This window comes from Pygocentrus nattereri, chromosome 12 (genome assembly GCF_015220715.1).
Source record: "Pygocentrus nattereri isolate fPygNat1 chromosome 12, fPygNat1.pri, whole genome shotgun sequence".
Lineage (NCBI taxonomy): Eukaryota > Metazoa > Chordata > Actinopteri > Characiformes > Serrasalmidae > Pygocentrus > Pygocentrus nattereri.
The window spans coordinates 16,357,153-16,371,463 of NC_051222.1; the positions used below are offsets into that span (position 1 = coordinate 16,357,153).

At 40.3% G+C, this 14,311-nt stretch overlaps 1 protein-coding gene across 2 annotated transcripts; it reads right to left on the bottom strand.

Moving 5' to 3' along the window:
* Positions 1-2,489: 2,489 nt before the first annotated feature.
* dusp27 (dual specificity phosphatase 27) lies at positions 2,490-10,768 on the bottom strand. Of its 2 annotated transcripts, none has more exons than XM_017701830.1 (6): positions 10,686-10,768; positions 9,282-9,411; positions 8,779-8,915; positions 8,391-8,583; positions 8,058-8,275; positions 2,490-5,979 (listed from the first exon to the last, which is right to left on the bottom strand). In XM_017701830.1, exons 2-6 carry the CDS (start codon positions 9,389-9,391, stop codon positions 3,224-3,226), a joined length of 3,414 nt encoding a protein of 1,137 aa, XP_017557319.1. In that variant the 5' UTR covers positions 9,392-9,411; positions 10,686-10,768; the 3' UTR covers positions 2,490-3,223. The 2 variants fall into 2 exon arrangements, with proteins under 2 accessions (XP_017557319.1, XP_017557318.1); XM_017701829.1 differs by having other exon boundaries at positions 8,391-8,622.
* Positions 10,769-14,311: the final 3,543 nt, after the last annotated feature.

The window sequence follows — 14,311 nt, forward strand, 5'->3', positions numbered from 1 at the left end:
CGTTTCACAAAGCTGGATTTCTCAGGTGGCCAAAAGCAAGTCTGTCCAATAGGAGAAGAACTAAGGAACATTCATACTGGACAGTCCACAACTTTTGTCTTATTGGGTTATCCAGGTTACTGCTTTGTACCACCCAACTCCCAGTGCACCCAATAAGCTATTGTTATGTCTCAAACAAGGTGATGCTTTCAGGTCAGCCTAAACATTTACCTCTTACCAGCCATCAAATGTGAATATATCATGATGCATGTTGTGAAGAATCTGTCTGAAAATTGTTGCCAAAGGCTTTATGAATTACAGGGAGATGAATTGACATCAGTTCTGTCTGTGTATATATAATTGATGGAAGACAACTGGTGAGGCATGTTGTTTGAAAATAGGATGTTTCTGTGAATGCAGCTGTATCAATATCTGTATCAATATCTGAGTGCCCTGAGGTCCAGTTTACAAGGGTGCTAATGCATTATGGGCCCTAGTGCGACTCTTGTGCCCTTAGTAGTTAAGCCACTGCTTCTATGTAATATTCCTGCAGTGCTGTCTTAAGGGAATCTATAACACTTGTGTAGTATCCTGTAAAGTAAATGTTCAAGTTTACTGTAAGATTATTATAGAGTTCCTGTATACATTTATATTTCTTTATATTTCTATGTCTTTCACAGTCTATGGAAAAATAAGATTTTTGAGGACAAATAACACCATGATGGGAAAATCAAAGGAACATAAATCCCTTTATTCATTTGGTGTTTAGTCTACTCTGGCACTGTTGAAGAGACAGCCATATAAGCTGTTGCTTAGGGCCCCCAAAGCCACAAGTGAGCACCAGCAAACATGTAGTTTTTATTTTTATTTATTTATATACAGTTTAGAGAGTGAAGTATTACTTCTTTCTCATTCAACATAAAACGACTGGGTCGAATAGGGACCACTAAATTGAATTTTCCTTGGTGCCCCCAAATGTTCAGTAATGACCCTGCGTGTGGACCCTGTCTGTTTGTTGTAGTCTCCACAAAAAGGTACTGTAATAAGAGTGGAGTGGGTTATATTCATGAGAAAAAATCAGATTTTTCAACACTCAGACTGTTTTTTTTTGTCCCTAGAGACAGATTCTTTTAAACTGGACCACATTACCACATCTTTTTATTTTCTTGTTAGTAAGGGTGGCGTTATGTTCTAATAGATCCCACTGGCTCATTATCACAGTTTATCATGTACAGGAGCTGGAAGGAGCCAGACATCTTTTTAAGATGGTACCAGATGCCATGCTTTCATTTAGTGCAGCATTTTTATTTTTTTTACAAATGCTGTGCAGCTTCTTGAGAGCTGCTTGTCACTCGTCAGATGTGCATGTCACCCATGTCATGTGCACTAATGCACCCCTATACTGTGAATGAATACTGGCTCTTGAACTGGGCACTGATAAGCTGAGTGGTCTGTAGTCCAGAGGACAGTGTCCATGATTTCCAAAAGAACTTCAAATTTAGATTTGTTGGACCACGGAATGCTTTCCCACTTCCCCTTAGTCCATTTTAAATGAGTACGGGCCCAGAGAAGGTGGCAGTATTTCTGGATCCTGTTTATATATAGTTTCTTCTTTGCATTTAAGAGTTTTAAATAGCATTTATGGATGCAACAACAAACTGTTTTCACAGACAGTGGTTTTCAGAAGTGGTCCTGAGCTTCTGCAGTGATTTCCAGTACAAAATCCTGCCTGCTTTTAATGCAGTGCTGCCTGAAGGCCCAAAGATCATGGCCAGCCAGTATTGGTTGTTGGCCTTGTCCCTTACATACAGAGATTTCTCCAGATTCCTTGAATCTTTTAATGTTATTATGCACTGGAGACGAAATCCTCAAGTTCTTTGTTATTTAACGTTAAGAAATGTTATTCTTGAATTTTTGCGGTATTTAATTGTGCAGTCTTTCACAGAGTGGTGAACCTTTCCCATCTTAACTTTTGAAAGACTCAGCCTCTCTGGGATGCTTTTTTCTACCAAATCATGTTACTGACCAGTTCCCAGTGAAACACTAGGTGTATTTTTTAGCCTTACACAACTTTACCAGCTTTGTTAGCATCAAATTCAAAATGGGTTTCATATAGTTTTCATATTTGCATATCTTGGGGCGACTTAGAAAATCACAAATAGTAAAAATAGTCTGTGTGTGTGCCAACATACTCTTATCAAAACAAACACCACTGTCACGGTCCTACTTTCAGATCAACTTAGAAATACAGGACAATCATTTAGAATGCTATACATGTCATTGGTGTTTTCTTCAACTCATAGATGAATGTACAATATCAATAGGCTAGTCAGTAACTTGTTGAAGCCTATTCAGACACTCAATACTTTGATTACATTTTTTGTCAATATTAGAATCAAAAACTGGAGAAACAGACTGACTTTGAGTTCTTTAATCTTTTTAAGGCAAATGTTTCAGGAAAAAATTGAAGATATAGCAAATAGCATAAAAGAAGGATGAGATAAACAAAATGGTTTGAACAAGACTTTTATATTACAGTACCATAAAGTATAATAGTTATACAAAGTTGGAATAGGAATAAGCATATTGGAGACTATTGATAGTGGAGGGTTGTTGTTGTTTCTTAGTGACAGCACTATACAGTGGCCCCAAAAGGTATTTGGATATTTTTTCCATCATTGTGTTAGAAAACAAAATATCATACCATGTGGCATTTAGTGTAAACAGAACATTCCAATTTGGCAAAGTATTCTTTTTAAAAGTTCTGTATAGACATCTGCAGATTTGTGTCCAAAATGCCTTCTACACTTATGAGTTCATGATCCTATCAATACACACAAGCCCACCAAGACCACTGTAAGAATAAGCACCTCATTTCTTTACAGTACTGGTAGTGCAGTCCGGTTGGAATACTCCTCTAGTCTTTCTCCACATAAGACGCACTCAGATGTTGTGATTTTTTCTGAAACAAATGAGGTGACCTAAAAACTTCACTAAAAACATCAATGGTTATTGTCTAAATGCTTTTTGGGGCCAATGTAGATGTTAAGGCATTGTCCACAACACTCTTGGATATTCTGTGCTTTTTGAACTACAGATTTCTGCCCCTACAATTGAGAGGATGAAATCAAAAGCATTCAATTATGAATTAAAAATAGAGATTAATGCTGTGAAATTCTACTTTCTTCATCTCATTTATGAGATTTGTATCCAGTCCTCTACACATAAACAGCAAAGTGTCTTGTTAGGAGTTTTTGTCATTATTGAAAGATTTTGTTTCTGCTTGTTTCCTCCATGCTGAAAGGACTTCATCATCCTCTAACTCCTCTGCTACACGCTCTCTTGCCCTCTGTCTGATGCGGTTGATAAAAGCAGACACCTCCTCATCTTCATCATTGCCCTGTCTTGTTCTGGTCTGTCCTGTTATCTCACTGTCATCAAATCTCGATGTATGAGTAAATTTACGCTTTGCTGAGTACTCTTGGAAACTATCCTCCTCCTCTTTTTCCTCATGTTTAGCATAACATCTCCCAGTTCTGTGATGACTAGACTCTGATGTTCCATTCCAGGAGGACTCTGCCCCAAGAAGTGTCCTTCTTGATTGATAAGTGAATTCTGGACTGGGATCTCTGCTCAAATCGCTGTCAACTTCATATTGGGAGATATTGTTCGATGCAAAGCCATAGTCCTCCTCCGCACCTTCCTGTGCTACTATTGAGCTTCTCCGGCTTGGAAAATCGAACTCTGAAGGCTCTGGGGGTTCTCCGTATGTTGGCCTGGACATGCGAGGTTCAGCTGTATCTTCATCATACCCTCTCACCTTGCTTGAGGGGGGTCTTACATTTTTGAGCCATTCATCAATACTGCATTCGGAGTTTGCTGAAGCAGGAAGGTTGAGTATTCCGGAACGTCCAAAATCTTTTTTGGGTTTTGGTTTCTCACAGGGGCTGGTTGATAATTCATTGCTGCTAAATCCACTTGACTTTCCAAGGGTGCTTTCATCCTCCTTGTCCTCGTCCTCATCCTTTTGCTTTTTCTTCTTGTACAATGTACTGCGCTTGTTGTCTTCTGCAATCTTCTTTATCTCATATGAGGCCATCTTTTGTCTCATATCAGACTTAATTTCCTTTTCCATGGTGTCAAGTTTATGCAGGTTTACCTGGTCTTGGAATAAGCTATATAGTGGTACACTGGTGGTGGTGATTTTGCTCCTACGAGAGCCTAACCCAGAAACTGAAGAGAGACTGGATGCTCCTCCAGCAGACAGAACAGACTCTGCCCGTCCACCTGCAGAAAGTACAGACGCAGCCCTCCCGCCAGCAGAAAGCACAGATTCAGCCCTATTGCGAGGTAACGAGCTGGAATAGGATGATCCGCTAAGAACAGAGGACTTATCTTCATCTGCTCCACGTCCCTGTCCCATCCCTGTGCCAGCACCTAGACTGAAAACAGACCCTGCTCGAGATGGTGGGAGACTTCCTGTCATCATCATTTCGGCTTGTTTTTGGATGAGCGTTTCATTAACCACATTTGCAATCCAGTTCTGAATGTTTGCTATGTTGACCATTGGTTCTCCGTTGGGTCCCAGCACTGGGACAGGAGGTTCAGGTGGGGCAGGTGGGACAGGGGGTTGGGAGCGGGTGCTACGCCCTGAAAGGACAGATGATCTGTCACTCAGCACGGACATGTTATCATCACCTACAACACTTGCAGAAGGAAAGGCCCCAGCACAGAAAGCAGACAGTGGGATACTTCCACTGAGTGCGCTTTCAGTTTCCCAGCCACACACAGATTGGCTCTCTTCTAGCGTTTTCCTGGAGCGCTCCAAGAGTTCTTCTCTCCGTTGTCTCCTCTTGATGGTGGCTGAATCCTCTCCACGACTTATCTCCAGAATCTCATCTTTGTTTTCCTCACCTCCATATTTTTTCTGCTGCTTCAACTTCCAAGTCTGATAGGCTGTTAAGTTGACGTCCTCCAAAGAAGGAACAGTATTCTCTGCCTCACCTTCCTTTTGTTCCCCACTCTTATTCTCAGCCTCTTGTTCTTTCTTGTTCCACCCAAACTGTATTCTCTTGATCTTCCACCGCTCTAGGGGAGTAAGTTTCTCCTTGTTTTTCTGGCAGAAATAGTACATGGAGCTTGAGTCAGAGAGTACACTCTCTAGATCTTCATCTATCTTTTTTTGGCTTGCCTCACTACTTGTGTCCTCATCTTTTTCCTTAAGACGATACCTCGCCGCAGCCTGCTCCTCGATCTCCTTTAGACGCTGCTTCCACAGATCGGCGTAACTGCTGCAGCTAGTGGTAGACATTGAGTCTGAGGGGGGTCGGCGAGGCCGACGCTTAACCCGTTCCTTCACCATCTGTACATCCTCACTGGTCACACTCTCAAGATCCTCTGGCCGTGGAACCGCCTGCTTTCTGGCCTCCGCAAGAGACTCTGTATCCTCATCATCACACATTAGCTGGGCTTCCCACCAGTCTTCATTCTGGTACTTTTCATTCCGCTTCTGCCACTCCCGAATGATTTTGTTCACATCTTCATCCTCATCCTCGCTATCTTTCCCAGGGAGAGAAGGGTCCTTGGCAGTTGCCTTCTGGTCAGGTCCATTTGGGCCTCCAAGAACGCCTGCTTTCAGGGCAGCAGCAGCTGCAGATGAAGCAACACTACTCATAACACTGGCACTGTCCTCCTCCTCCTCCACCATGATGGAATTAGCTTTGACTCCAAACATGCTTTCTTCCTCATCGTGGCAAGCCCGAGCATCAATTACGGAGCACTGACTGAGAGTGTCGTCATCATCTTCATCTCGTTCCTCCATCAGGGTTTCATTGAGCTGACGCAGCTGCTTCAGGAAGCCCTCGTTGGGGTTGACTGCACGTTTCTTTCTGATTTCCATCAGTGCCTCCATGATGGACATGTTCTGAAAGATCATTAAGTAAGCAGCAACTAACACGGCTGAGCGGCTTACTCCCATCATGGAATCCACCAGCACTTTCCCTGTGCACAGAGAAAATAGATCACAAGTGTGAAGTGTTTTTCAATATCTAGTATACACTTTAAAAGTTTGGAATCACTGTTCAAATGTTTAGAATCGCTGGTTTAAATATGATTGTGATATGACGCTAATATTTATAGGTTTCAGACAATTTGTAGGAAGCTGTAAATTTTTTTTCATGATGTACACTGTTAAAAAAGATGGTTTTTAAAGGGTTCTTTAGTAAAGAAAATGGTTCTTTGGTTTGAAAAACTCAAAGAACCCTTTGCATGATTAAAGGATTCTTTGTATCATGAAAGGGTTCGTCAGATTGTGTTGTAGATGATTCTATGTAGAACTTTTTTGAAAAGGGCTCTACACACTCAGAAAAAATGGTATGAAACTCTCTCTGGCAGTACCCCTCCTGTCACTAGGGTGGTATACCAAATGGTACATCTCAGTACCTTTAGTCAGTGAACATAATTGTACTATAATCCATTGAAATGATATTTTCTAAGTTGTATTGACTCCACACATCCTGCCTCGTCTCCAGGCTTTTTATTTTCTTGTTCTGTTTTAAAGCATTAGATTATGAAAAGATACAAATATGTACTTTTCACCTGGAAAACTGTATTTAAGGTTAACAATTGAACCTTGAAACCACTGTTATACCTTTGAGGGTACATTTACATTGTTTGTACCTCGATGAATGAAAAAAGTAGTTGCATAGAACCTTTATTTCTAATGGTGTATAGCACCCAAAAAGGTTCTTCTATTGTTACAAGCTTGACATTGTAACATCGTAATCGTTTCTTGCTATATAGAACCATTTTCAAAAAGGTTCTATATAGAGCCATCTCCATCAGTCTAAAGAACAATTTCATGATACAAAAAACCCTTTATTTATGTAAAAGGTTCTTTGAGTGTTATATAGAACCATTTTCTTTACTAAACAGACCAAAGAACCTTCTTTTTTATGATTAAGAGCTGTAGATGATTCTGTGATTCCATGTTGACCCATTTTTGAAGTTTTCCCTGTGATTGAACACTCATTGATAAACTATCAGTGATCTATTCAATCAGGTTCAACAGTTATTTTCCCCAAATCTATAAAACCCTATCTTACATTTATATTCTTTCATATGTGAATATTGTGAAAATATATGTGAAAAGTTCACTATTTAAGATCATTTGCTATTATTTTACCATGTCACTTTTGAAAAACACTGATAAAAGACTTATAGTTTGAAATCTCTCATTCTGCCCCCCAACCCCCTCCCAGCTTCCCATATCTGGGTCTTCTTGTTCACCCATCAAAATCCATTGCTGTTAGTCCACTGTATTTAGAAGCTTACCCAGCAGAGATACTAATCCTTACAATGGTTTGGCATTCTATTTATGGCAGTGTTGCAACCATTTCTAAAAATCTTCTCATAGACTCATTAAGTTTATAGTCACACTTGTTTGTGTGTGGGTGATCCCAGAAAATGTACAAGATACAAGTTTGAACATCCCAAGTCAATCAACACGTTTTATTGACTGTATAAGTGAAAATAAGCTATGACTGTATGCATATGACTGTATGTATACATCTGGATACATGTTTGTATATCTACATATCCATAACTGACATAAAATCACTCAGTCCTTATTTTTCTGTTCTTTCAAAAATCAAATGGCATTACCCTGGTCTGTGGTTTTTGGGTCAAATTTATTAAAATACCACAAATTAAAACCCCCACAATAAAAAAAATCCAAATTAACCAACTACCACACTGGGTTTGCTATAAAACCTATGCCCCATTACAGGAGGTTTCTTTTCCCAAAAGAATCGTTAGCTTAGCTCACTCACCACAGGACTAACTCTGACTCATCTCCTTGCAACATACTACAAGTCTATGGCAGTGAATAGTCTGTCTAAAATGGATCAGCCAGTCATTTTCAGTGAATTCTGTTTGTCTAGCTGTTTCTGCTTCATTAGATGACAAGGTTGCGCCCATAAACAGATTCAGGAATAGTCATGTATCCAGCAGTTCATTCAACTGGTGCTTTTTTTGTGATAAGTGCTCAACTGTAACGAGTTGCCTTTACTCTCACTCACCCCTATGAGTCAGCAAAGCCTCATCCAGGAACTCAGCACATGTTCGGAAGTGTGGTGAGATGTCTGCATCAGGGAAGTCATCAACCTCGATACCCATGTAAGTGATGTTCATTCCCTGGTAGAAGCTGTTGCCTGTGTAGACTCCTGTGCCATGGCCTGCGTTCAAAATGTGAGTGATGCCAAGACGCTTCAGACGAGCCTTGTTGACTGCTACTGATCTGTGGAGTGTTGATGGAACTGGATTTATTAATAGACAGAATGAGTACTTCTCATTGAGAGTTTCATAACAGCTACAGATGGTGTCACACATTATGTGACACAAAAGTGTCTTACTTTTCACCAATGAAGATGCTAGGCCAGACTTCATCCACTGGGTTCAATGGGGCTTCCAGGCGGTCCTGAACCAGAGCTCTTTGGATGTCCAACACACAGGGGGTGTTATAGGGGCTACGGTCATCGATCATGTCCTTCACACGATTGTAAAGGTCCTCCACCATTAGTTGCTCTGCTGTCTCCAGCATGCTGTCTGGGGTTGATGCCAGCTTTAGCTCTTTGGGCTTCAATTCTAAGAAGAAATATGAAGCTGACTCTAACCGTGACTTGTCTTTTTTGCTGTGTGTTATGTTCACGTTCTTACGGTGCTTACATTACTCTATAAGTATGGTTGACAGTAATAACAAAATTCATAACTCATTTGCTCTCAGACACAAAATTTACTCACCCTCATTGATGATCTGTTTTGCAGCAATGGCTGAGGAAAGGTGAATGGGTTCCATGAAGATGCTTTCAGCGTCTGACCCAGAGATCATGGAGAACCGGTCAGAGATGGTAGAGAAACGATCTGACGTCATGGAGAAACTGGAAAAGTGAAGAGGCTTTTATCATCATAATGTGGTGGGTGTAAGAAAGCAGTGTTCAAGCAAGTTTGGAGAACATCAGAACAAGCTAAAACATTGAAAGATTTAACTGAAACCATGCCTTGATCTGCATCGATTATGTCACATGTCACTATGTTTTTTATTTTCATCGTTTTTACATAATTTGAAAACAATTGCGTAAACAGTTCATGGCAGGCGGACCAATAGAAATGGTCATAAATTACTTCAAGAATGGTTTTCCCCTTTTTGAAAAAGCTGCCATTTCTGAGTTTTTCTGAGCCTTTACTACAGTGAAAATATATATGCAGATTTGGATGCTGTGCATGAATTCGAGAGGATAGATGACCTTGGAGAAGGGCAGCGTAGGTAATGGGCTTGGACGTCTTTCACTGCAGGAGTTTCATCCTCATCAGGAACCTTTTGGTCCCCCTCTGTGTTGTCACTTGGTGAGGCCATGGTCACACAGTCTTCTTAAACTGATTAACAAAGAAACGCATACATACTGAGTCAGAACATCAGGGTTAATCAAGTTCACTGTATGAATAGCACAGAGTCATACAGAAGAAGAAGAAACATAGTTAGAAATATTTTAAATAGTATTTACCCAGTTAGGCTGAACCAAGAGACATGGAGAGAACATAAATTGTGAATATTTACATATCAAAGCCCTTTGAACAAAATCTTATATCTCCAATATTATGCCTTCAGTGAAGAAGTAAAAACATCTTTAACTTGGACCGGAATGTAAAAAGATCCGAGGAATTTTGGCTTATTTCTTTTGGACTATTCATTGTGAAATATCCACATAATGTAAAGGACAGCTGAAGATGGAGATACTAGGTTTTGTCCCAACAGTGATGATATGAATAATAAGTACAACCATTTCTATAAATAGTCTCATACCAATTTTCCACATAAACAACCCCCCAAAATGGAATAACAAGTCTGTTAATCAAACTTCTTATTCTCTGAAATGAATTCTGATTCCAGGGGTTGAGCAACATGCAACCAGCAACATGATTTAAAACCTGATGCAACGTTCTATAACTTTACTGTCTCTCATTGCTTAAGTAATGTTCAGTCACCCACCAGCAAAAGAGAACATTCATCATGGATGAAAGTATTTTAATTAAAAACACATTATGGCAGCACCTGGGAAAAAGAAAGCGTCTAAGGTGTACTTGAGTGTAGCAGCACTCTGCCTGATGGCAGGCATGTTTTGACAGTCATGTCTGTAGTTCATTAATGCTGATGAGAAAAAAAATAACTGTTGACACCTTTTTTGTTCATTTTGTAGGTACCAGGCAGAGCATATGGTTTGCCCTCACATGTCAATCCTTTAAAATAATGAATTACTTCCTTTGAAAATGACCTTTTCTTCAGGGTAGTTTAATCATGCTGAGGGTTTCCTCTATGACTAAACCTTCAAAACTAAAAAAATTCATATGCAAGCTTCCATTTTCACACAGATCAAAAACATGTATGTTTTCTTGTGTAAAGGTCTCTCTGTGGGTTCGTCAGAGTGCACGAGTCCTAGTGGCTGAGTTATATTTAGCACAAGGACAGCTGAGAGGACCCTTCTGGAACAGAGGCCTGATATAGGAGCCCATGATACATTGGTATTGGTGGAAAAAACGAATAACATGAGTCATCGAATGATCAACAAGCTGTGTTTTTACCTCATGGTATTTCAGCCTTGACATATAGCACAGTCTTTATTTCATAAAGTAGATAAAAGCCGGTCTCTTACCTGAGAGGTAGGAGCAGACAGCAGTGTCTCTGGGCCGGAGTCAGGGAGTGAATGGAGCTGGCAGTGGAAGTCTAAACTTAGAGAGTCCCTCACTCTAATGACTGACAGTCCACCACCCCCACCTCCACCTTACTGGCTGATGGCCCACCCCTGACATCATCTTGGGGGCAGGGGCAGTGTGGTCGGGAATGTCTGAGTGTTGTTAACCCAAACACAGGGACTTCTATAGCAGTAGCACTGGCATTAGACAGCTTAGTGTTTAAGCATGTGTGATTGACAGGTACAGTAGTTTTGCAGAAGTTTAGGTGCCCTGGTCAATTGATGTTTTATTGATTTTTTTTTTAAGTGAAAATAAGTTCAGATGCCTCTGCAGAGAACACACTACTGAAAATTTTAATGTAGAATTACTGATCATTTACTGAATTTAATATAATTAAAAATGACAAAAATGCAAAAGTTATGGCACATTGTATATTTAATTTTTTTTTTTCCTATATGCTAAACTCAGCAATTAAATACAACCCCAACTCCAAAAAGTTGGGATGCTGTGTAAAATGTAATAAAATGTAAATAAAACAGAATGAAATGATTTGAAAATCTAGACCCATATTTTATTCACAATAAAACATAGAGCACATATCAGATGTTGAAAGTGAAACATTTTACCATTTTATAAAAAACATTTAGAACTTGATGGCAGCAATTCCTGGGCTCAGGAACACTTCAGAAAACCATCGTCAGTGAACACAGTTCGTTGCTCCATCTACAAGTGCAAGTTAAAACTCTGCCATGCAAAGTGAAAGCCATATATCAACAACACCCAGAAACGCTGCCGACTTCTCTGGGCTCATCTGAGATGGACTGACGCAAAGTGGAAAAGTGTCCTGTGGTCTGACGAGTCCACATTTCAAACTGTTTTTGGAAATAATGGACATCGTGTCCTCCGGGCCAAAGAACAAGGACTGTCTGGATTGTTATCAACACAAAGTTCAAACGCCAGCATCTCTGATGGTATGGGGGGTGTGTTAGTGCCCATGGCATGGGAAACTTGCACATCTGTGAAGGCACCATTACTGCTGAAAGGTACATACAGGTTTTGGAGCAACATATGCTGCCATCCAAACTTTTTCAGGGATGTCCCTGATTATTTCAGCAAGACAATGCCAAGCCGCATTCTGCAACAGCGTGGCTTCGTAGTAAAAGAGTGCAGGTACTAGACTGGCCTCCCTGCAGTCCAGACCTGTCTCCCATTGAAAATGTGTGGCGCATTATGAAGCGCAAAATACGACAACGGAGACCCCGGACTGTTGAGCAACTGAAGTTGTACATCAAGCAAGAATGGGAAAGAATTCCACCTACAAAGGTTCAACAATTAGTGTCTTCACAGTGGTAAACATGCCCCTGTCCCAACTTCTTTGGAACGTGTTGCAGGCATCAAATTCAAAATTAGTGAATATTTGCAAAAAACAATTAAGTTTTTTAGTTGGAACATTAAATATCTTGTCTTTGTAGTGTATTCAATTGAATATAGGTTTAAAAGGATTTGCAAATCAACGTATTCTGTTTTTATTTGTTTTATACAACGTCCCAACTTCACTGGAAAGAGTGCAATAACTTATTTACACTTAGAAAATCAACAAAACATCATTTGACCAGAGGTGTTCAAACTTCTGTGTGCAGCTATGTATGAATATCTATGTACAGTGAGGGGAAACACATTTTCAGAAATTGTTGTTTTTGTTAATTAATATAGTTTCAGTGACAATTCAGATTAACACACACTGTCTTTTGATTTTCTTCTTATCAATTTCAGCAGTTTTTTGTTTGTGATCATGGCTGGTTATGGTTGCATGGCAAACCTGCTCTTGATGATGGACTATTCATCTTTGCTGTGTTGCACATTTTAGTCTAAAGGCTTTCCATGTTAAAGTGGTTGCAACTTGTAACCACAAACCCAGGGAAAGCTTCAAGAAATGTGTTCCTATATGTATAACAGATTAGGAATCGAATGAAACAGTGCGAGAGAGTTTGAGGGAGGTCAGAAAGGTCTGTGGGTCAGGGATGTTGTATTATCTGCAGCTGATAGTGGTGTTGGGTTGTTGTTGAGAGCTATTTATAAGATGGAATGCAGGCAGAGTGTTAACCCAGTCTCTCTCTCTCTCTCTCTCTCTGTCTCTCTCTCTCTCTCGCTCCCTCTCTCGCTCTCTCTCTCTGTCTCTCTCTCTATCACTCTCTCTCTATCACTGATTTTTTAACAAATTAGCATTGAATGGGAGGGCAAACACAGTGTGGAGAAGAAGACTTGGGCTTTGGATGGAGAGTGTTGCACAAACCCCCTTTAACAAAGAGATCTGGTGAATTCCCGTGGAGAATTTTACCCCAGGCTGTAGCTGTGTCTGTTATTAATCCACGTCAATGATAATTTTATTTGACAGTTTTTTAGAATGTGCAAGGCTTAAACTGCTCTTCAATACACAAAGATTTTTGTTCATGAAGTTTGGAGAATTTTATTTATTTATTTATTTTGGGAGCCGGTTCTAATCGAACAGGAAGAACAAAATGGTAACTGCTTAACTTTGTTGTTGGTCAGGCTAAGCTCGCTATTTACAACTTAAGAAGAAACAAAGTAGAGAACAGATCTGGCCAGGAAGTCTTACCTCTGTTTCTTGCTTTGTTTGAAATATAGAATTGTCTTTGCGTTTAAATTCTTTCTCGCTCTACCACTGGTTCTCTCTCTACCGCTGGTTCTTTGGCTCTTTCACTCCCTTTCTCTCCTTCTCAACCCCTGGTTCTCTCTCTCTCTTTCTCTCTAGCACTCTCTATCTCTCTTTCTTTCTAGCATTCTCTCTATTGCTGGTTCTCTTTCTCTTTCTCACTGGTTCCCTCTCTACCACTGGTTCTCTCTCTAGCACTCTGTCTCTCTGTCTCTCTCTCTCTCTCTCTCTACCGCTGGTTCTCTCTCTACCAATAGTTCTCTCTCTCTAGCACTCTTTCTCTGCCACTGGTTCTCTCTCTACCGCTGAATCTCTCTCTCTGTTTCCAAAGCAGTTAATAAGAAACATATAAACATAAAAAAGAAAATGAGAGTTACAGAGTTATTAGTAATCAAAGAAAAAGAAAAGTAAAATAATTTCAGGACAAATTTCAGGATATATAATAATCAATAATAATAAATATCAGTTTATTTGTTGTCCTCACTGGTTGTCCCTCAGGGTGTGACAGGTGGTCACGTATCTTGCTGTGTGTGTGATCAGCTCGCTCTGCTCTGCCAACGTACGGTAGTTTTTCAGAGTCACTGCAGAGCTGGAACTCAGGACAGACGCTGCTCACCATCTCATAGAACTCCTTTCTAATGGAGTCGTATCTCGAACACACTGTGAGGAAGTACAGCTCCGCCTCCACCACTGAGAGCTCACAGTGAGAACCCAGTCTGGCCTCTCTGGGTAACCAGGTCTGTCTGTGCCAGCTAGTTTCGATGGCCAGGCTGTGCTTACTGAGTCTGTACATCGTCAGCACTCAGTTTTCTGTCTTTAATCGTTGTGAGGTATGGTGGTCAATTTAGGGCCGAATAGCACTGAAGCTTGTGCTGTTGATATGTGGTCTCAGCACAGTGGGTGATGTAGTTT

Coding starts and splice junctions, on each gene's coding strand:
- dusp27 (XM_017701829.1), bottom strand. CDS start 9,391: ATGGCCTCACCAAGTGACAACACAGAGGGGGACCAAAAGGTTCCTGAT. Junction 8,623..8,778: donor AAAACAGATCATCAATGAGG/GTGAGTAAATTT, acceptor ATTTCTTCTTAG/AATTGAAGCCCAAAGAGCTA. Junction 5,980..8,057: donor GGCTTTGCTGACTCATAGGG/GTGAGTGAGAGT, acceptor CTCTGTGCACAG/GGAAAGTGCTGGTGGATTCC.